Source organism: Triturus cristatus, chromosome 5_2 (assembly GCF_964204655.1).
Source record: "Triturus cristatus chromosome 5_2, aTriCri1.1, whole genome shotgun sequence".
Lineage (NCBI taxonomy): Eukaryota > Metazoa > Chordata > Amphibia > Caudata > Salamandridae > Triturus > Triturus cristatus.
In genome coordinates this window covers 231,264,517-231,288,170 of record NC_140588.1, presented here as the reverse complement: position 1 = coordinate 231,288,170, position 23,654 = coordinate 231,264,517, and the positions used below count along the sequence as shown (strand labels likewise).

The window sequence follows — 23,654 nt, the reverse complement described above, 5'->3', positions numbered from 1 at the left end:
TGCTCTAAATCTGTTACACATATGATGGGTAATAAGATATTATAGTCACAATATAGGTTATTTGTCAAGTGGTCCCCTTACACACCTTAATTTTGGTGTCTTCAAAAGTGATTTCATCATATGAAATGATCCTTTCCTGGTTCCACGTTTGAGATAAAAAAAAAATCTCATGATTTCTAATTGAGGTTATTGAAGGTGCTCCAAAAGCTAAAATTAGAAAGCTTTTTCTATATGTTCATGCTACCTTTTCCAGCCACATGAGAACAAAGTCTGTTATGAGTAACACATGTACTTCCAAGCAGCAGAAGGCTGTTATTGGATTCCCCAGTGTTCTACTGCAGCCTCACCACAGTGTTCTAATGCACAATTAGTGAGCTAACATTCTCTAGTTATGACAAAAGTGTGGTCAACTTGAATGCCATCTTGATGGAATCCATGCTGTAAAATTGAAAGCATTGCATACAGAGGATACTGCAGAGAATGAAGAAATTAGGGGTTTAATGGTGTCACAAGAAATGTGGTTAGTGCTCTAGAAAGCATAAATCAGGATACATTTTGTATAGTTCCCATTTATCTTCCTCATCCATGTTGTCAGGATCCAGCGGCCGGTTGGACACTGACTGACCGCAGAAAACAGAAAGACAGAAAGTGCCCGCATAAAAGACTACATTGCCCGGCGTCCACAGCGGGAGCACGCTCCACGTGACTCGGGCGCTGAGCAGGAACCGGATAAGTGGAAACCCGGCGATCCGGACGCTGCTGATTATTCTAGGGAATCTCCTGTGGCAGCAGTGTCTCATTCCGGAGTCGCAGAGGTGGTAAGGGTGCTTCGAGCACCTCTATATTTTGTACTTTGGAGCATTCCGGTTGCTCACTCTTGGCGGCGATATTCCGATTTACTAATGCCCCAGGATCCTCTTTTGGCGAAACAGCGTTCTCTGTTTAGAGGAACATTTTGAGTTTATAACTAACGTGTGCCCCAGTTCCTTTGCATAGCTGGTGAAGCTGTTACAGTATTTATTCCCTGTTGGCGAGATCGGCGTTCTGCAGGGGTCTCATGCAGGGAGTGAAGTTATTGGCGACTCACTTTCTCAGTGATATTAGATCGACCAGGCAAGTTGTTGGTCATTAACTGAGGAGCTCTGGACCGTGCCGATTTTCCCCTGCATGCATTCTGAAATGTACAACTTACTTTGGCATTGTGGAAATTGAACATACCAAAGTTAATTCCTTTCAGATATAGTACAGACATCTAGAGCACTATATCGTTGTTTTACGCATGGTCTGTTCTTTATTTATTATTTTCCTAGGAGAGAGAATAGAGGGCATTAGGAAGAATCCTGCTTTGCACATTTTGGGATATTCCACACACGACCTGGGGTAGGTGGTGTATAGTCTCATACTCAAGAGACTAAGTTTTCTTGTTATCTGTGCGCAAAATCTGATGGGTTATTTTCCCTTCATATTAGTCTTGTGCTGGAAGTCTGCAACCACCCTCTTCTCTCTTCTGGTAGAGCTCCCTCTTTTTCTTTATTTACAGGTAGAGTGGTGTTATACTTTCCACACATATATACATATATATATAGATATATGATTGTGACACCCGTCTGTGTCAACCATTAAGCATACTTGTATTTACGGTGTCTTTGCTGTGTCATCCACAGGTCTCCCTCCCTGCTGTACCTACCCTTTCCTTCCCTCGCTTGACTATCCCACTAGTCCGTGTGTATTTATATTCCGGACTTAGGGCCGTCGAGAGGTGGACCCCTTTGAGCATCGGCACAACCCCGAGGATTCTGGAAGGTGGAACCTGACACATGTCTTTAAATCATTCTGACATGCAGAGGTTAAACACACTATAAACAAAAGCAGCCGTCTGTCATTTAACACCTTAGAGATCAACTAACAATTCACCACAGAGTTCTAATGAACAACTAGAGCTCTAACATTTTGTATTCAAAACAAAAGTAGGGCACTCTTGAACACCATGTTTTGGAATAAGAGCTGTTGCGTTCCTAAGCAACAGGCTGAAGTAAATGAACATTGAGATGTTAATGCAGGTATGAAGCCTGTGGGTTAGAAATGCGAAGGAAGCACGCTTGATTAGTTATTTGAGGCATAACGCATTCTTAAAAGACTAACATAGTTAAAAGGGGAGACATGTGCATAAGTACAGTATCGCCCTTCCTCATCTGTATACACACCTTACCCATCTTCTCAGTCGCTTATTAGCTCCATAATTTGAAAACAATACGGGGGCTGGCCACCAGAGCAGTGTTGACTGCAGGGCCTGGCCCTGAGGCCCAGCTCTTGCTATGCACTTTGTGAGCAACAGTAGTTGGCCGCAAAAGGCTTGGTGCAGGATAAGCAAATAATCCCCTTCTGTGCACAGTCAGAGGCTGTGCACAGCAGGGGATGGGTGCTAGCGGAGGTTAAGGCACAGAGTCTAGCTGTGAGGCTATGCCTTTCGGCCAATCCCTACTCCGCAAGGCCTAAGGCCTGGTGAAGCGCGGTTGGGCACATGCAGAATGTTTGGCACTGGCCCAATTTATATTATGATTAAAAAAACAGATGTTCACTGAAAAGGAAATAAAAAATTTAAATAAAGGTATAGTTAGGTGTTTAAATGAGACATGAACTTACATTAAAACAAAAAAATCAAAAAGGACTGAAATAAGGCAGGTATAGTTTAGTCAATTATAACCTATGTCCCAATCATGCACTGCTTAGGACCTCACAAGTTACATAACTCATGACATGTTAAATGACATTACTGATGTCACAACTCAGTAGATTAAAAGAACAGTATTGTTCAAATTTCTAATGAGTATGGTGTGTGTAGTATATCTTCTTCCAGCATTGCAGGAAATGGAAGCAAGTAATCAGTGTTGTGGTGTGCCAAAAACCACTGAGACAAAGATGGGAGAACATTCTCAAGATGTCATGTGCTGCACCACCATTTTATCTGGCTATCCCAGACTTACTTTTCTAAGGCAACTGCAATATCCTGAAAGCCGAGAGCACTGATGTTATTCTTGTCCCAAATGACAGTTCTGTTGGTAGAAAAGAAAGATATAGACTTTGAATAAAGGTACACTGAAACATATAGTAAAATGCAGAACATTCTGTTACGGAAACAAATGGAATTATAGACGGATGACAGTGAATAATGGAAATGATTTTCAATGATAGTTGCTGAGTTACATTAAATTAAGAAAGTGGACAAAACTCAAGATGTCTATGTTGTTCAGAAACGTGAAGTGTATAACATCCCCTTTATTGACAGTTACCTATCTTTAAATTCATAATATGTATGGCCCCTACATTTTATCTGCCACTGCTGACATTGGTTATAAAGGAGTAGAAGAGTCAAATGGGAGCCACACACTACATGTGTCACGGGTGTCCCACCTGCCTCTTATGAAAGCATGCATCCTTACATCCACTCTCACCATCATTTGGTCATCCCTTTCCCTTCCACCCAATTGTTAAAAGTGATACCTGACATCCTTCCACCCTTCCACACCACATACAGTAGTAATCTCACCTTCTCGCCTAAATTTTAAACATACCATTCGGTCTCCTGTCACCCGCCCCCACAACCCTCTGCATTTACCCTCCTTTCAAAATTAAAAAAAACACCTTGTTTCCTGCCACAAATGCCACCACCCTCTTCAACTGCTCACCCCCTGGCTAAATATAGAAAAAACTTGCAAACAAACCACCCAGACCTATCACCCTCTGCATTTATCCAACAATCTGAAATAAAATATGTGTGTCCCTCACTACAAGTTGGGAGGATTTTGGTGCAGGAATATCAGAGGATCACAATTCAAAATTCTAGGCAGTATTCCAACACCAATTCCCAGTTATTAAAAAATGTCACCTAATAATGTAAATTAACAGCACAAACCCAGTGAGACAAGCTTATCATGTGTTTTTTCCTAAATCCCGATTTGAGGAGCCGGAAAGTGTCAATGGGAATACTGGTTTAGGGTGTCGGAATTAATTGTGGAGGTGTGTGCACTGTCTGCTTCCACTGTCCTGCTCCAAGGGTCAGGAACTGGCCAAACTATGCAGCTGCCTGCAACCCATGCTGCATCTCACACGTCTGAGTTTTTTTTTGGACCCAGAATTTCCGGATCCAAAGTTTATGGACCTAATCATTCTAGCACCCAAGATGCTAGATAACAAAATTGGTTCTGGCCATTTAATCCACCCATATTTTCCACTACAACTGGTATCTCACCCACAGTAATCATATGGTAAATGGGATGCACATGTTTACTTCCAGTGTCTGCCTTTTGAGATAAGGCTGCTGCGCCGCAGCCAAGGTAAGGAGGGGCAATTGACTGGTTACACATGAACACCTGTAAATGCGTATGTGCACATATATGTACGGGCTGCATGAGTGAGACTACTGTCATGTGCAGCCTGGTAACTGCGCACAGGTAGCCTGGCAGTGAGGGGACTCTGCAGGGTTAGATAGGTCTTATTAGTGGGCTTCCATAGGTAGCATGGTGTATTGTTTTGTCTGCAGTGACCACCTATTATATACATCAGGAAAATCTGCCTTGGAATGCAGTTTTGCCACTCTTTTGCCTACAGTCCATCAAGGTATCAAACTTGGGTAAGATTGTGTGCACCAAGTTCCAGAATTTTCATATTTTTCTCGCTCAGCTCAGGAATGAAGCCCAGGCCTTTTGCCACCCTGCTAGGCCAAGTTGATTAATATGCTCCTCAGCAAAAGGAACACAGATCTCCCGACACAAAGGGAGCAATTAACAGTGCATCACTAAGCTCTTGACTAGGAAGTGGTAGGGAAAAAAATCTGCAACCAATAATTAGCTGTCACACTGCACCAGGGTTGTGACAGCCCAGGCCCACTGAAACAAGAAAGGTGGTCCCCTTACACACCTTAAGGACCAGTTGGCAGAAGAACTGGACTTCTGCACCCAATCAGGAGGCAAAAAGCATCAGAGAACTAATAGGAGAAGGCTGGTGCAGGGAGCCAGTGTGAAGTAAAGAATATAAGTTGGCTAAAGCTCCATTTTCCAAATCTCTGCAGAATCATAAACATGTCTGTCTTCGACACAAATTTCGTCTGTCCTTATGTTTCCAAGAACCTGTAAAAGTGTTGTCACTCAGATATAGACATCAACAAGACACCTGATGCAACATCAGTCTGGAAAAAAATTCTTGCTATCTCAATTTCAAGGTCAAACATGAACAACAGCCAGAACAGTGTAGTCTGAATTGTCATATTTTGACATTATTTGTTTAAAAGATTGTGTCTTAGACTATCGTCTTTATGCCCAATGGTAATACCAAATATTTCTAAGGTGATGTTGGAAATGCCATCTTAGACAAGATATAGTTTAAAACGACTGCCATTTGATCACTTGTTAGGAGAGGTACTTTGTCCCAGTTTATAGCGCAAGATACTGACAGAAGCGATAATGCCTGCCAGAGATGCTGCAGTATCACAATTTCTACTGAAAGCTGATATCGAGCCTGAGTCCATAAGAAACTGATGCTGATTCGATACATGTTTGCCTTTCGCAGGGAACATAGCCTCCCTGACTATTGATAATTACAGCGTTTGGCTGTAAACAGGTATGCAGTGTGATCATTCTCCCCAAGAAACTCTAGATGCAAGTTATGCTACTCCATGCTCTCCTATCTCTCATACAGGTTGGTTTTAGGGTGTTAGGTTTTTAGATGACATTTTAACCATGGTGGAAAACGTCATTTGTTGTTCACAACATGCATTTGTGCTGTTTTAATCATATTCTCTGTGGTTATTTTAGATGTGCCGAGCAATAGGGTCCACCTGTTGAAATAAACATGCTTTTTAGTTCAAATGACCTTTTGCAATGCAATTTGTGTGTGTGTTATTAATGAGAACAAAAAAGGTTTGTTTCTAACCACTACAGCGTCCCTGGATTCCTGTTTAGAGACTGTTAGTAACCCAAAGGCATTGACACCACTTCAACTATGAATTGGGTGGGCTTCAGCAGGGCTACAAAAACAGTCTTTCACATTCAACTGGTGGTGCATTGAACTTAGTTCACTCATGTCACACGTGGGTGTGAAAACAAACCCTGTACTGCTGAGCCAGAGACTCAGTCTACACAACAAGTGGAACCAGCTCCCTCAGGGGTGGCCTACTTGAGCTATGCCCACCATAAGCATCCCCAACTTTAGCACCCTCAACAAATAAAGGAAAAAAAGCAAAAATGCTAGATGACGCGGTGTGAGATTCCCAATTCTACATATAGGGAGAGCGGTGGGAGATGCAAATCACATATACATGCTCCCTTGAGGGAGCGCCCCATAATGTCCTGCAGTGCTTAGTTTTTCTCAAAGCTTTTCACAGATGTGGTGGCCATAGGATGGTGGGGCCCCACCGATGACCATAAGAGAGGAGTGTGAGATGCTGCAAGAATATAGCAGCTCCACAACACGAAGATTTGCGAAGTGAACTTAAGTTTACAGGGTCAGAGAAAATATGCCCCCGACTTTTCAGCCAAAAGCAAAGCACTCCAGAAGCTGAAACATTTGTGTATAGCCTCGGAGTACAGCGATCTCTATTGGTTGGTTCAATGGCTACATGTTTTGAGGTCTGAAGTGGATAAAAGAAAACACCCACACATGTACTATTTTTTGTCACTTTGTATTGAAATGTGATGTTTTACAATGTTTTATTTAACTGTGTTCTTTTTGCTGAGAGTTATGTTTTTCATGAAAGATTGCAATGCTTTATTCATTATAATGGGAGCAGATGGGTGAAATGCTTTATTAGTTACAATGATAGCAGATGGATTATGGTTACTGAAATCAGTTTAGTTCAAAGATCTTTATTCTGCACAATAATAGTGCCATAAAAGCAAATAAAATACATCATCAATAAATACTAAATTAAAACTATGACAATAGAAGTTCAAAACAGTGCAAATAAAAACTTCAGAGCATCGACATTTGATCTTTGCTAAAATATAATACTATTCCTGAGGTGTATTGCCCCAATATAAACAGTGCTTTGTTTGAGCATACAGAGGGATACCCAAGTGCAAATTAACGGAGCAGAGCAAATTTGACTTTAAATAATATTGGCTTAAAAAATCGTAAAAACTACAAAATAAATTAAAGTGCTGTGTGATTTGCTTTAATAGATCATCACAAGGGCAAGGGATGATGTCTAATGGTCATCTTTTCATTTCAGGGAAGGCGACTAAATAATGGGCTATGCCCAACTGCAACCTGGTTAAAACATAATGATGCTGAACATTAGTCACCCAAGTCAGATAAAACTGACATGTCTCCTGAAAATCGTTCGCTATATATATAGAACAACCAGGTACTTCCTTGATTCTTCATGCACTCTCCATTTCTGCTGGTGTACATAACAAGTATTTTTTACAAACAAGGGAACCCGAAAAATGGCTAAGGACCACGGGTATCAATTATATATGTAGAAAACAATGGTCCTGAGCAAACACTAAATTTTACATAAAATTGAATATAGACCACAATGGGTTACTATATACATCCGATGTCCAGCCGGACAGGGGATTTTTTATTCATCAGATACTCAAGGATATGGTCAAGGATAATGAAAACACTACATTTATCGTGGGGCACAATCCTGCACCCTACAACATGGGGAACGTGCGGGGGAAAAAAGGAATAACAATGCAGACAGTTTTGGACAAACAACAGTTACAGGCAAAGACTGAGAGCTGCAGTAACTTGCAGGTATACATGGAGTTGTAGCAAGTTTTACAAAATAGAGACCACAACGAGTAAGCACAATGGATATTTGTGGCACTATTTTTTACAAAGTCGACGTTTCGATCCCAAGCTCATTGATTAACGGGATCATCTTCAGGACTAAATTTATAACATTTGCCTGGTTTTTAACGCCTGTTAGAGTAAAGAAAACAAAGAAAATAGCTTGTGTGAACAAGGGAAAAACTTAGAACATATTAAGATTGCTCGAAAGTGCCTAAGGAAGGAATTCTCCTCAACCTTAAGTGAGCTACTGCAGGCATACCCCCACAGGCCTCCACCATACATAGCAGCTTACAACCCTCTCGCCTTGTATATATCAATAATTTCCTCCATTGAGCGACTGCCAAGTTTATGTGAGAACCTAAAAACTCCTTCTAAGATTGGGCTCATTTTCGAGCGAGTATTGTGAATCTGCTGGGTCCATGTGCTATTACAAAAAAATAATATCCCTAAATAACAGAATGAGTTTACTCTCGCAACTGGTGAGCCCCCAGTGTAAAAGGTCCTACACTTCTGCACTTTTTCCCTCACATGTATGTTTTTGTTTTGTTGATCTTCATTTTTCTTGCCTCAATGAAGTAAAAAATGAGTCCATCAGTTTCTGCAGGCCAACGGGCGTCCTAGATCTCAGGATGGTGTAGCTGACATACAACAGTACAGGAACCGAACGACCGGCGATGGTAGTTGCGTCAGCCTTCAAAGCCTGAAGAGCACTATCAACCCCATTAATAAAGAGCGAGAACCGAAAAGGAGCCAATAAACAACACTGTCTGATTCCCCTCTTAAATTTAAATGAAGGGGAACATTCCACATTAGGGCCATAACGAACCTCTGCAGACAAAGTTCCATACAGATGTGAAAGGAAACAAACTATGTTCTCTGGGGCGCCAAGGAAATCAAGGCATACCAAAGGATCGAATGGTCTACGAAGTCAAAAACGCTGCTAAGGTAAACAAAACATGTGTAAAGGGACCTACCTTAGCTCTAGCATACTTCCCAATGAGTAGATCAAGGTTCACACACTGCTCCACTGTGTCCAACCCTCTTCTAAATTCAAATTGAACCTCTGGCAAAATAGATCTATCCACTGCCCGCTCCTCTAGTCTCCGTAAAAGGACCTTGCCCATCAGTTTGGCTGAGGGTACTGAAGTTATTAATGGAGTGATGCATTAGAACATGTCGGTCCGGTCTGTAAGAGTGGTAACATTGATAAAGCCAATGGGACTGCTGGGTCTGAAGTGACACCCTCCACTATGACTACATGCTATACAGTAAAGGAGGGGATTTCTGTGATTTTTGGGGTCAAATGTAAAGTCATTCTAAGAATTTCCACATACCTTCTGTATATATGTAAAATAATGCATAGTATTAAGTAGTGTGTGTGTGATGTAAATGTACTTCTCCTTTTCTAAAGAAAACGCAGACTGAACACATATTTTTGAGTGTTATTACTGTGTGCCAGAGAATTGTGAGTACTAACCCATACCTCCTCCCCTGAGCAGGCCGTGGACTGCTCTGCTTCGCTACCCTGAAAGAGTCAAGCACTACATTGGGATGCTTGGTTCCTAGTTAGGGGGTAACTGTTGACCTGACACTGACACACTTTCAAATGGCTTATCAAAGTCGCACAACAACTCCTCCAAACACAGCTCCTCAATGTTTTACTGTCTTCACAGTTCGGCTGAGTTCACACTCTGCGGCTGCTCAGATAATACCTTCTCACTATATAAAACGTAATCTCTGAGTCTACCGTTACTTTAACACTCCACTTGGGTCTTGAAAATGAACCACAATCCCTTTGATCTTGGAAAGCATGATCGATCGGTTTCCTATTTAGACTTAGTTTTTTGCACTGGATGACGTTCTCTCGTTTATCTTGATGTGGAGTAAGTGTTCGGTTATCAGCAACAACTTGCAACTTGTCTACTGCCTGGCCGTTCTCTCTAATTAGAATTGAACTGTGCCCGACAAAAGCGGAAAGGAAAGTTTTCGGTCATGATGAGACTTTCTCATCAGTCCCTAAAAAGACTCACTAAGGGTTACTCAAAAATATCTTCAGACAACAGATATTTACATCTTCCATCATTATATAGTGCAGAGGGTTTTTCCTTGTGAGTAAACTGGACAAACGTTATGCAAACAGCATTATCCAATAGTGTTCAGAAAACTGATGCAAATCCACTTTGGTCAGGTTGTGCTAAGGACTGAGTTTTGAGGATGGCAAGTGCATCAATGAATAATAGACTTCACTGCACGAGGAAAAAATAAACATTTCCACTGCATGTGTAGTTGAAGTGTCTATTTTACACTATCATGTGAGTTCTAAGGCTTCTCCTTGTTTCATCATATGCCTTCTAACATGAGGATGCTTGGAAAGTGTTCCAAAGGGGTAACAGATGGGCAAACTACAAGATAACCTTTGATCTTCTGATACCAAATGGAATGATACTGCAAGAAAGGAATGTTTAAATTCTTCATAATTTGCTTGGAATTTGCTATTTCTGTGTTGTTGTTTTGAGTGAATAATATACGCTATATTCAAGTTTGTGTTATCTTACACAATGATGTATATGAAGTAAAATTTCTCATTCTACTTACTTTTCAAAACACCCTTTTTGCAAAAGACTTCTGCTTCTGAATCGGTCACCTCCTCAACTTACAAAATTCCCCCTCACAACCACACACCCACAACCACATCTGTCTCAACTCAATGAAATGCAACTCAGTGAAAGCCCTCAAGAGCAAAGTCTTTCCCAAACTTGTTTGGTGTTTGTGGTGAAGCACATCCTTCATTACATTTTAGCAATGAGGCTCAGTAGACTGGGGGGTATTTAGTAATATATTAGATTGTAATAGGTGAGTGTTGTGTTCGATCAAATGTACAGATATTTAGACAATACATGACTTCCATGCGGAAGGTAAGAATGATTATGGAATCATGATTTTGCTTACAAGTAGAATGAAAATTAGTTCTAAAACAATTCTTAATTAAAACATTTTCCTTACCGAAGCTTAGAGTTGATCTGCAAGGCTTTTGCCAACATCTTGGCTCCCATATCTCCCATTCCATTCCCACTGATATCCACTTTCGTGAGCGACGTATTGCTGCCAAGTGCATTAATTATTATAGTGACGTCGGTCTTCAGTTTAGAGTCTGCTAGGGACAATGACTGCAACGGCTGTAAATAATAATTAACAGTTCAGTATACATGTAGAACATGATAGACCTGTAAGCTAGTTAACCTTTTAAGAAATGAATTCAAGATTGTACAAATCAAAGAACAATAACTCAAAAGAGGTCTGTTAAAACAATAGTGCATGTCTGATGCTCTTGAAGATAACACTAGATTACAGTTACACATCCATAGGATGTGGCATGGGTGATTTAGCTAATGTACTCCTTCTTTTACGGGTATCTTTCAAGAAAGAGCCTTCCTTTAATTTCTAGCGGATACCGGTTTCAGTAGCAGTTGTTGACCATAGCATAACTTACACTTTTGTATTAAGTCCAACACTACACATATGTAGTGTTGGACTTAATACAAAAGTGTAAGTTACTGCAAAATTGTACATTTCTACTAAACTGTAGTTTGGGAATACCGAACAGTAGTAAAGGTACTCAAAACTTTGTTACATTTCTGAATCAGGCCCTATGTTTCCAGCCTAGTTAGGCTACAAAAGGATGAGGCAAGGATACATTAAAAGGACCTTTGGCTTCCCTCTGTGTAGCATTCCTGCCATGGTTGTTATGAATGTATAATTAAAGCATGTATAAAAGTTCAGTCCCATAACTTACTTGGCAAAGGATTTCCCTACAATTAAATTTAAATTGGTCAAATATCTCTGATATGGTCAATCATTTGCATACGATCATTAAGATGATCACAACAAGAGATAAGAATCAGGATTTTTGTCACAGCAACAGTTGGGTGGTCTGTACAAAACAATTTCCATGTGAAAAAAATGCAAGAAAATGTATATATATTAGGTTTTTAGATGCAAATGTAAACTCGGAGATATTTTGTAGCAACCACTTGTCTCTCTTCGGAATATGCTATATACCATTATTCCTTGATATTTTCTGCCAGTTACTCAACCACCTACTATACAAGTTTTCCAACACAAATTATATTCCAAGGCTGTTAAACCTGTTTAAAATGCTTTTATGTGCAATAGTAACACGCTATTCTCACACATTTTAGAAACTCAAATAGATTCACACTACCTAGGTCTGCTCCTTTAATCACCTAACCAGAGAAGTATATTTTCTGGCACAATGTGAAACCACGTTGTTGTGGATTTTTCTAACCAACCATGGCAAGGCCTAGAACCTTTCTTCATAAGTGATGTATTACTTTCCACTGTACTAATAACAGGGTTCCCGCAGATGACCAAGCTCTTTTCTTCACAGATCTGCTTTCTACCACTGGCGTAACAAAACTTGAGGGGGCCCCCCTGCAAGGTACGTGGAGGGGCCCCCTCCAGACTCAATCAGGAGCTGACCGACCAGAGTACTGGGCTGAGGGGGCCCCCTGGAGGTTGGGGGTCCGCCCACACTGCGGGGGCTGCAGGGCCCTGTGTCATGCCACTGCTTTCTGAGATAATTAATCAACAGCTCACATGAGGTCTCTTGCCATGTCAGAACCAACAACATCCACAGATCAGATTCAGCACCCAGTGAGCAGTATAGCTTAGAGGAATAGTGCTGCAAGATGTCTGAAAAGACTAGGCCTGGGCGGAATACTACGCTACGCTCTCGGAGTGTGCGTAGTTTGCACAACTACGCACTACGTGAATTGCAAGTAGCACAGTGCAAAAACGCGTAGCGTAGCAGGCATTTTTTGCTCACTCGTGGTCCTCAACGTCAAGTTGGCGACCGCGAGCGAGCAAAATCAACATCCCGGCGAGACTTTTTCCTCATTTGCGATCGGCAACATCAAGTTGCCGATCGCGAGCGTGGAAAAAAAACCTCCTGGCGAGATTCTCAACGCGGGGAGCTCAGGTCTCTCATTGCGAGAGGTCGCGATGAGAAACTACCAGTCCGCGTTGACAAAGCTGCCGCTCGAGTACAAATCTACTTGAGTGGCAGAAAACGACCGCTTGCACTGTGCATGATGCCGTTTGCAATGATTGCACAGTGCGGACAAGCATCCGACACTGTGCAATCATTGCGAACAGCATTTCCCTACCGCACTATGCAGTTCGCGTAGCGTGTGTAGTGCGAAGTGCATTTCGCGTCAATCCGCGAAGCGCTACTACACGAACTACGCCCAGGGTTAGAAAATACAGATATCAAGGCCATTAATGTTAGCCCACAAAACAACACTTCTTGCATTGACCAAAAAAATTAAAAGATTGATAAGGTTTCAAAGTGGCAACAAAGAGCACCCTGAAGATGCGCCCAGATAAAGGCTGGTCTGCACAGTGGGGAAATACCGAAACCCATAATTCACTGCTATTAATAGAACATCCTGGTAAAAGTGTAGCGGCACAATGAGGTAGAACTGCACAAAGAACCATCTGGCCTTTCCTACAGACACATGGTCTTGTTTCTGTACATTCATGTCAGCTCTCCAGTTGGGCCCAAACGCAACCTGTCTCTGCTTAACTTCACAGCGGTACCAAGTTGTCGTAAAGCTCTGTTTCACTACTAGTCATTTTACGTACATCTCACGTGCCATAAATGTCAATGAACAAATGCCAAATCTTTTCAAATGTGTTTAGTTAGTGTTCAACATTAATTAAAGCTTTTTCTAAAGTTGCAATATTTGCAAGCCCTTCTACCTTTGTGTCAAACAATAGGTTTTTCACAGGCTTCCATTTACGTAGAATGTCCACTTTCACCGTCCAAGTGTTATCATTCTGTGATAGCTCACGGTGACTATAAATACATCCTATTATGTATATATTTTATAGTCCAATTTATCTGTAAACGCCACTACTAAATATATACTTTCAGAAACATACTGCAACTAGTTTGACACATGGGAAACATGTTTAATCATGTTTAAACTAGGCCCTGCAAAATTTCCGTTATGCGGGCGTAAATTTGCCTTAATACTTGTAACACAAAAATCCCAAAATTACACTTTTTCACCACATGGCATAATTATGCCTCACTGATGGCAAAATGTTAGTGCAAGTGCATGGGTTCAATGCAGGCTACTTTTCCCAACCTTTCAAATTCTTTACTTAACAATGTCTCTTTTTAAAAAATTCCTACGCTAGTCCCTGGAAAAAACACCCATGGCAGAAAATGGTCCAAATTACATTCGGAAGAATTTGCATACAGCTAAGGCATAACAAATGAAGTTAATGCTGTTGAATCAGTGTGTAATCACCCTTAATGATGAACTGATGTCAAATCAATCATGCTGATGCATTGAGTGCCCTATCAGCGGTGAGATTTTGCTTATGACTCGTAAGGTTGACGATCAGCAGAAATTCACAAAGATAGATCTTTCAGATCAATAAACATGAAGAACTTGGGCGAAGCCACCGCAGGTGCCAGCTAGTCAGATGATTGCTTTGGCTCAGTTTCACTATCCACATTGTTGGGCTCATACGTCATTTCCACAAACTCTGTTGAATATTCTGTCCCTCGAGAGATGGAAATAGCATCATTTCAAATAGGATTGTTAGAAAGTTGTGCTTGATCTGGGGGATATATGTCCACTGTAGCAGATGATCTCTGGTCTAAGGATCCATAAACGTTTTTAACACACAGATTAGCTGCGACCTCATAGACCCCAACATATGACACAATCTTCTAGTTTGTGCTTGCCACCTTTAAGAAGAACTTGTGCCAGATATAAGACCACTTGGCAATGTTGGAAGTAGGGTGCTGAAGTAAAAATGTATTGGTTTTACATTGGTAGATGAATTTCGGGTTCTTTTCCCAAAAAATAAAAAAACATTCTTTAAACAGGAGAACACTGGCTTTTTTAGATTAACTTCTGATCTGGCAATTTTTTTAAATCAAAGTTATAGTGCATCCAAAGATATATTGTTCGCTAGAAGCACTGACGCACTTTATTCTGAAGTATTATATGTATATTTGATTATATTATTCTTGGCACCATGGTACTTGTTTTCTTTTAATGAATTGATAAATGGACAGAATGATAAAGTGACAAAATATTGATGTCAATATAACAGCACTCTGCCACTTTACAAATGCGAGATTAGGATTGATTACGTGGACTAGAGCAGAGGCAGTGGAGAAGGGGATAAGTAGATTCTAGAATTTGTTTCATTTTATAGATCTGTACTTCTCTAGTTATTCTAAGTAATGAAACATATACAGCAGAAATGAACATTTACAATGAATATAATGAATGGAACTATTACTAGATGTTTTACTGTGTATTTTAGATAATTTGTTTAGATCAGTGTGTGATGCTATTTTTTTATGGTTCATCCTAATTATATTATTTATCATTCAAGAATTGTGATTTTTCTGCTATGTATGCTCAATAATAAAAAAATTTAAAAAGAGAAGAACTTGTGCCTTCGTCGACAACATTCATTTTCTCACCAAACTACCAGCACAGCAAATATATTATCCTTTTCTCCCTACCTTCCTCCAACCACTTCCTCCATTAAACTTTGATATATCCATCTGCCTTTTACAACAAGAATTAACAAAAACTCAACCTGTTTGCAGAGGGCAGGCCACCTTAAATCAGTGGCCTGGAGATAGATATACATAAAACTTTTTTTGTCTTTGTTTCCAGAAAATGTGTAGTTTCCAAGGCACTCCTGAAAATACAGACCACAATGACCATACATATATCGCTAGAACATTACCTAAAATATTAAGTCAATACAACAATGACAAATTAAAGGCAGAGCAACAAGCTAAAATAATGTGGGTGTGGTCAACATTGGGTTTTTAACTTGTGCCTTCATAGATGATCTTTCTGCCAAGTCTCAAAGATGTTCACAGCTGTTTCAGATCCACCTGAGAAGGCCAGACCAGTTGCACTGCTTCAGTACCACATTTCAAGTCTTCCTTCTTCGAGTATCATATTCTCCTCCATAGCTTAACTTTATTATGCTAGGTGGAATCACAAATAGACCGTGTGTCGAGGTGTGCACTAAACGTCTTCACCACTACTGGCTTTAATGAGAAACACTCCCCAGTTTGGCTGAACTGTACGGACACTCCTCAGCTTCCGGGACTATTCACACACCACTAGTTCTTGTTAGAGCACCCACATGCTTGGAGAATGCAACAACGCTCCTTTCTCATGAAAATATCTATGCCTTGCGCTTCTTCAGCTGAACCCAATATTTGTTTGCTTGTGCTGCACTGCAAAAATAAAGGTTTCTTTACCTACAGTCTGCTGCCGCTCTCTATCCTACGGTTGACATAATCTCGAGCTTGCTATTTTGCTACCACAGACATATTAACAGCAACAAAGCCACAGGCTCAGCGAGGTTACAAGGAAGAACACCAGTAGATCTTAAGAAGTTTGATGGTACACAGAAATCAAAAGCGTCCTTCCCAGCCCACAAGATATCAAACTAGTAGGGATATCATACAATAATCTAATGATTTATTACAAAAAATAATTAACACCACCCGAGATCTCTAGACTGAGTGTCGGAGATTATTTTGGGAAATGTTCTTTTCTAACATATATTCCTTTGAGGCAACTTTCCTGAACAGGTTTCTTCTAACGTGTTTGCTGTGGTCTCCAAACAGGCCTCTAAAAAAAGGCGGACACTTTGTAAAAGTCTAGATAACTGCCTGTCCCCTTGCAGGGTCTTCTATTCTAACAGGAAAACCCTAGAAATGTGGCCCAATTGGAATCACCATGCCTGTTAGAACAGACACCACTAGAGAGAGGTGCATAGCCATAACTGTGGTTCTGGGACACTTCAGTGCACTGTTTCAGGAAACCAGTTCCATGATATCAAGATACACAAGGAAGAGAAAAAGAATATAAAGTTACAATTTAGTTATAGGAGCTATCTTTGGAACAGAGGCCGGTGGAAAAGAAAAAAGCAGACTAAAATGAAGCAGCAGAATAAATTACGAGCAGTTGAATAAAATAAAAAAGCTAGTGACTCATCTTATTGACAGTGAACGTCAGCGGCTTAGCAAGCGCTGGAGAGGCCAGATTTACAGTGCAATATACTCTTATGCACGAGAAGCCTTGATATGGATCCGTCCAGGGACACCTTATCAGATCATTTAAATGGTAATTGATATGGAAGGAAGATATGTGTTTGTGGAAGGCCGGCTAGATGGTAAATCAGTCCTTTTGGGATTTATATACGCCCCAAACACAGAGCAAGTAGCATTTTGGACTGCCCTATCCGGGATCTTCGTCAAATGGCTGGGCATCCCGTTGTTACTAGGGGGGGACTATAATAACGTCCTGGATCTTTCTCTTGATCGATCCCACCCCGCTTCTCAATATGCCCCAGCTCATTAGCACTCACAGCGATTCGGACAGTGAACCCTGCAGTGGTCCCTTCTAGATGACTGGAGAACTCATAATCCCCACTTGCGTCTATACTCCCACTTCTTTGCCCTGCATAACCTATATCCGACTAGACCGTTTTCTCTGCTCTCTGGACCTTATCCCATGGCTAGCGCATTTTGACTACCTGGGGAGGGTGATATCTGGTCACGCTGCCCACATCGTGGACATTAGAAGGGGTGTGCCGCATCCCCAGTCCCTACATTGCGGCTCTCAAAAGACACATTGGCTGATGTGGCATTCCACAAAGCACAGGGTACACATATCACCTGCTACTTTGCAGATAATACTGCCACCGCTACAAGCTGCGCTATAGAATGGGACTCTTTTAAGCTGGTAACCAGGGGCTTTTGAATGAAAAATGTAGCTGGGTTACGTAGAAAGTGGGTTCGGGACTTGAAGGCCAGTGAGGAGGAAGTAAAAACCAAACACAATCATCACCCCCCAGATGCGACAAGCCTGAGTGATGCTAAAGCGCAGCAAAACACACAAGATGATGGCCGGAATGTTGCACATTGGCAAAACATTCACCCCCAGTCACAGATCTGGGTTTAATCCATTGTTATTTTTCTCACCGCGCCACCCCAGTTCAGACATGGCCATATTCAAATCAGTCTTGACCCTGTGCCTCATGGGAACAGTCCAGCCCAAACTACCAAGCCATGTCTTCCCTGGACCGGAATCAAGCATCCTAGGACCGGTTTCAGGGTTTCACCCCTCTTCAGCCAGGATAGCTTGACTCCAGTGGTGTAGTGAGCACGGGACCCACGTCTGGGCATACCCTTCCCACATAGGGCGAACAGCAAAACACACAAGATGATGGACAGAATGTTGCACATTGGCAAAACATTCACCCCCAGTCACAGATCTGGGTTTAACCTATTGTTATTTTGCTCACCACGCCACCCCAGTTCAGACATGGCCATATGCAAATCAGTCTTGACCCTGTGCCTCATGGGAACAGTCCAGCTCGAACTGCCAAGCCATGTCTTCCCTGGACCGGATGCTAAAGCGCGTCATGCTACAATGATAGAGCGTCTCCGCTGTTATCATTATGCAGAATACACTGCTCGAATTCATGTGATAGGCAACAAACCTGGATGCCTTCTCAAATGGCTTGTTTCTCAAGAGGTACAATCTCCGCTCAGCACAGAGATCGTGGAGGATGGGAGGCCAGCCCTAAGAACACAAGTAGACATATTGCGAGCGTTCACCTCCTACTATACTGTGTTGTATCGGGCATTAGCAGCGCCTCCTCTGGAGGCCATTCAGCAATTATTAGATCCCTTATCCTTACCAACTATCACCACCATGGTACATGAGGAGTTGGATGGCTTGATCACCAAGGACGAAGTGAAGAGTGCAATACATAATTTGGCCTGTAATAAGACCCCTGGTTTAGAAGGGCTACCGTTAAAATATTATGATGTTTCTCCACCTTCCTTGCCCCCAAATTGACTGGAATTTATAATGAGGCCCTTTTTACAGGCTCACTCCCAGCTTCTCTTCAAGAGTCTCTTCTAGTTCCCTTGCTCAAAACTGACAGGGACCCCACCCAGCTCTCCTCATATAGGCCTATGGCCATATTAAGGGCAGACTATAAAATCCTCTGAAAAGTGCTAGCACATCGTATGTGCAGTTGCTACCTACGCTGATCCATCTAGTTCAGAATGGATTTGTAGCGGGTCATAGCACATCTAAGAACATCAGATGATTTTTTCATGTTATGGATCAGGCCTCACTGCGCTACCCCCTAGTGGCATGCCTCATACTAGATATAGAAAAGGCCTTTGATTCCTTAATCTGTTCAGTGTACTGAGAACGATGGGACTGGGACGGCGTCTCTTAGCTTATACAAAGCTACTATACATGAACCCTACTTCTTGAGCATGCGTAGGAGGGCTGATTTCGGAATCCTTTTCTTTAGACCGCATGGCACTGCAGGGGTGTTCTCTCTCACCTATCCTATTTGCCTTTGCCATGGACCCCCTGGCACAGCGACTCCTTTTGGGGGGCAACACTGGGGCATCCCACTGGATGGTGTGGGGCATGTGGTGTTCATGTATGCAGAGGATGTGTTACTATATCTTAAGGATCCATCAACTGACATGGCCCCTATTTCTGCAATTTTTTTTTTTAATTTGAGCACGTAGCGAGGCTACGGGTGAACTAGGGAAAATGTTGCATTTTACTGCTTAACAGCGATGCTCCGTCACAGATAATCCAGTTGGGTGGATAACCATTGACATTGGTGACAGCCATGGTTCGGTAACTCGGGGTTCGCCTTTATCACTCTCAGCAAGATCTACTGGATGGCAATCTACAGCAGGCATTTACGTCCCTCAATTCTCAAATGCAGTTTTGGCAGGGGTTACCGTTGGCCCTGGTGGGTAGAATCGCTCTCTCAAAGATGATTGTCCTTCCTCCGACTATTATATTACTTTGTCATTGTCCTGTTATTACCTAAGCAGCGACTTTTTTCTTGACTTGGACAAGGAGCTGGTAGATTTACTCTGGGATAACAGGAGATGTAGTGTGGCCCTAAATAAGCTTCAATTACCATTGGGGTGGAGGTTTGGAAGTACCGTCTTTCGAGGCCTATCACCTTGCAGCACAGTTACACTATCTGGAAATGATCTTTAGGTAACCAGTGCTGGGGATGGTCCCCTCCCGTTACATGTAATACAACAACTTCTCCATCCCACCATTAAGCTGAACAGTTCGGAGACCCCCCATGTGTGGATAGCTCGGAAGTGCTTGGTGCAAGTCTTTCAGCTCATGTAGTGCATACTCCCTTACTCCCCGGCCACATCTCTGCAGGGTTTACCTGGACCCTTGGGACATTTTACTGTTGACCAGTTAGCAATCTGGCATGAGCATTGCATTGATGTGTTGTGGGGTTGAATTCAGGACGTCCATTTGCTCAAATGTTTCCACTTATGCTAGGAATACAGCATTTCTCCAACTCAATTTATTTTACATGAGCAGTTATTAGGAGCCATCAGATCACTGTAAAGTGAGATTGACACAGAACCACCAATTCAAACAGTGGTGTATGCGCTGCACACCATGGGAGCAGGTCGGCACCCACTCACTTGGTTTTATAAAGCCATTAGGGAGCATACTGGGGCCCCACTGACCAAGCTCAGGCAAGAATGGAGGAGGATTTATGGCGCCCCCTCCATGATGCTGAATATTTGCTGGCACTTTCATCTCCTCATGCTATCTCCAGAAACGTGTGATTCAAGAACATTCAATATAGGATACCTCATAGGGCTGTTTTCATCAGCCAATCGTGCCTGCCCCAGATGTCAAGCACAGTCAGCCGACTTTCAACACATGCTTTGGTCATGCCCTGGTATTACCAGCTTTTGGCATTCTATACACACTCTATTAGCCTCAGTTACGGAGCTAACAACACTCAACTCATGGGAAGGTACAGCATTGGGCCTTTTTCCAAGGAGGAGAAACCATAAGGTGCGGGTGCGCTTTGCAAATGTAGCACTTGTTTTAGCCAAGCACATACTGACCATACATTGTTGTGCACATCAGCCCCTGTCCTTCCCCAGTAGTGTCGAGGTTTGCTCCGTTGAGGTGACGCAGAGAGTTCTGTGCTGCATTGGGAAGAAGCCTAAAGAATCTGGAGACACCCCTTAAGAGCAGCGTGGGACAACATGCTAACACAATTTAAAGATGGCTAAGAATTCCTCTGCCCCCCTAGCAATGCCCTACTTCTCGGCCTCAAGACCCGAAATCAGTCAATGCCTCCTAGAGGTGCCCCCTGACCGTTGCATCCCTCCCCTCCCTTCATCTACCTGTCCATGCTTTCCGCTTGTACATTCCTCTGTTTCCGTTCTCCAAGTTAGAAATTACTAATTATAGATTTTCCTAACTTTATAAACCTTCTCATGTTCCATGATTGAGAACCCAAATATTTGCTGATAGAGTTCCATAAATGACATAGCCAACTATTCAAGACTAAAAGCTTTAAGACAATAGTAGACACACAGATGATGGACAGAATGCAGAGCAAATCAAACATTCACACCCAGTCAACAGATCTAGGTTAAATCCATCGCTCGTTTGCTCACCATGCCACCCCAGTTTAGGCTCAGCCATATGCAAATACGTCTTGACCCTGTGCCTCATGGGAACAGTCCAGCCCGAACTGCCAAGCCAGGTCCTCCCTGGACTGGAAACAATCATCCTGGGACTGGTTTCGGGGCATCACCCCTCATCAGCCAGGCTAGATTGAATCCAATGACACAGTGAACCCAGGACCCACGTCTGGGCATACCCTGCACACTTAGGGAGAGAAAGCAAAAGACACAAAGATGATGGACGGAATGCAGAGGAAATCAAACATTCACCCCCAGGTCAACTGATCTGGGTTAAATCCATTGTTCTTTTGCTCACCATGCCACCCCAATTTAGACCCAGCCACATGCAAATAAGTCTCGACCTTGTGCACAGTCCAGCCCGAACTGCCAAGTCAGGTCCTCCCTGGACCGTAAACAAGCATCCTGGGACCGGTTTCGGGGCATCACCCCATATCAACCAGGCTAGCTTAAATCCAGTGACACAGTGTGCCTGGGACCAACCTCTGGGCATACCCGCACTTATGACAGGAAAGCAAAAGTCACAGATCTTTATACTAGGGTGAATGTATGACAATGTTCTGCATTCTGTCCATCAATTGTTCTTTTTGCATTTGTCACCCTGGGTGGGACGGGTATGCCCAGACTTGGGTCCCGTGCTCTCCATACCACTGGATTCAAGCTATCCTGGCTGATAAGGGGTGAAACTCCAAAACCGGTCCTAGGATGCTTGTTTCCAGTCCAGGGAGGACCTGGCCTGGCAGTTCAGGCTGGACTGTTACCATTGGGGGCAGGGTCAAGACTGATTTGCATACGGCTGGGTTCAAACTGGAATGGCATGAGGAGCACAAAAACGATGGATTTAGGCCCAGATGTCTCTATTGGGGTGAATGTATCAGATTGTTCAGCATTCTGTCCAACAATTGTTCTTTTTGCATTTGTCACCCCGAGTGAGACGGATATGCCCAGCTGTGGGTCCTGTGCTCTCCATGCCACTGGAGTCAAGCTATCCTGGCTGGTATGAGGGTGAAACCCTGAAACTGGTCCTAGGATGCTTGTTTCTAATCCAGGGAGGACCTGGCAGTTCTGGCTGGACTGTTCCCATTGGGCGCAGGGTCAAGACTGATTTGCATATGGCTGGGTTCAAACTGGAATGGCATGGGGAGCAAAACAACGATGGATTTAGGCCCTGATCTGAGGTTAATGCATGACATTGTTCTGCATTCTGTCCATCAATTGTTCTTTTGGCATTTGTCACCCCGAGTGGGACGGGTATGCCCAGATGTGAGTCCCAAGCTCTCCATGCCACTGGAGTCAATCTATCCTGGCTAATGAATGGTGAAACCCCGAAACCAGTCCTAGGATGCTTGTTTCCAATCCAGGGAGGACCTGACCTGGCAGTTCGGGCTGGACTGCTCCCATTGTGTGCAGGGTCAAGTCTGATTTGCATATGGCTGGGTACAAACTGGAATGGCATGAGGTGAAATAAAACGATGGATTTAGGCCCAGATCTCTATACTGGGGTGAATGCATGACATTGTTCAGCATTCTGTCCATCAATAGGTGGGTTTTTTGCACTTAAGATTATAGGCATTTAAATTAATTCATGTTGTGTATTATATGTTTTGAATTACCACATTAATCAATTAATATCTCTTTGTAATGCCACTCTAATGAATTAATCTCTCCTAATCTATATAGTGCAAACCTAATAAAATTATTTGAAAAGTAATTTTGGGATCCGCAGAAATTGCTATAACAACATTAACATTTAAATTTTGCCATCATGCATATTTAACCTCCCGTCTTCTAGTACAGCACAGCTGAGAAGGCCTAATATCATACTACCGTGATCCTGTTACTGTTTACTGATCATTTAATTGTGTGGTAAATTCCTGAATCAGCAATACAAACAGCATGCAAGAAATCTAATTCAAAAGACACCATCTCACCAATTACATTGCAAAGATACAACATGAGCAGCTTAAAGGTGTTTTGCGCTAGAAGCAGACACCTGTCATGGTCCTTGGGTTTAAATATGAATAACATTACATTAAAATTCAGACATGCCTTTAGATTATGCAATGCCTTATTCTAAAGCAGCACAAGTTCTAGAATTCACAGTTTCTAAGCTCAAATGTGCCTGTTCTAGCTGTGGACATTTTAGTCAGTATTAATGTCACCCGTTGGTGACTGTAATGCATTACACAAGCATTTGATCTACAATCCTCTGTCTTTCTCAGAAAGCATAAAATATGAACACAAATTA

At 42.4% G+C, this 23,654-nt stretch overlaps 1 protein-coding gene across 1 annotated transcript in view; it reads right to left on the bottom strand.

Moving 5' to 3' along the window:
• The window catches only part of CARMIL1 (capping protein regulator and myosin 1 linker 1), a 995,540-nt gene that overhangs the window by 274,558 nt on the left and 697,328 nt on the right, over positions 1 to 23,654 (bottom strand). Inside the window, exons 21-22 of the mRNA XM_085607022.1 lie at positions 10,801 to 10,973; positions 2,985 to 3,053 (exon numbers count right to left, since the gene is read on the bottom strand). Coding sequence (XP_085463148.1) covers positions 2,985 to 3,053; positions 10,801 to 10,973 — 242 coding nt within the window. The remainder of the gene's footprint in view (positions 1 to 2,984; positions 3,054 to 10,800; positions 10,974 to 23,654) is intronic.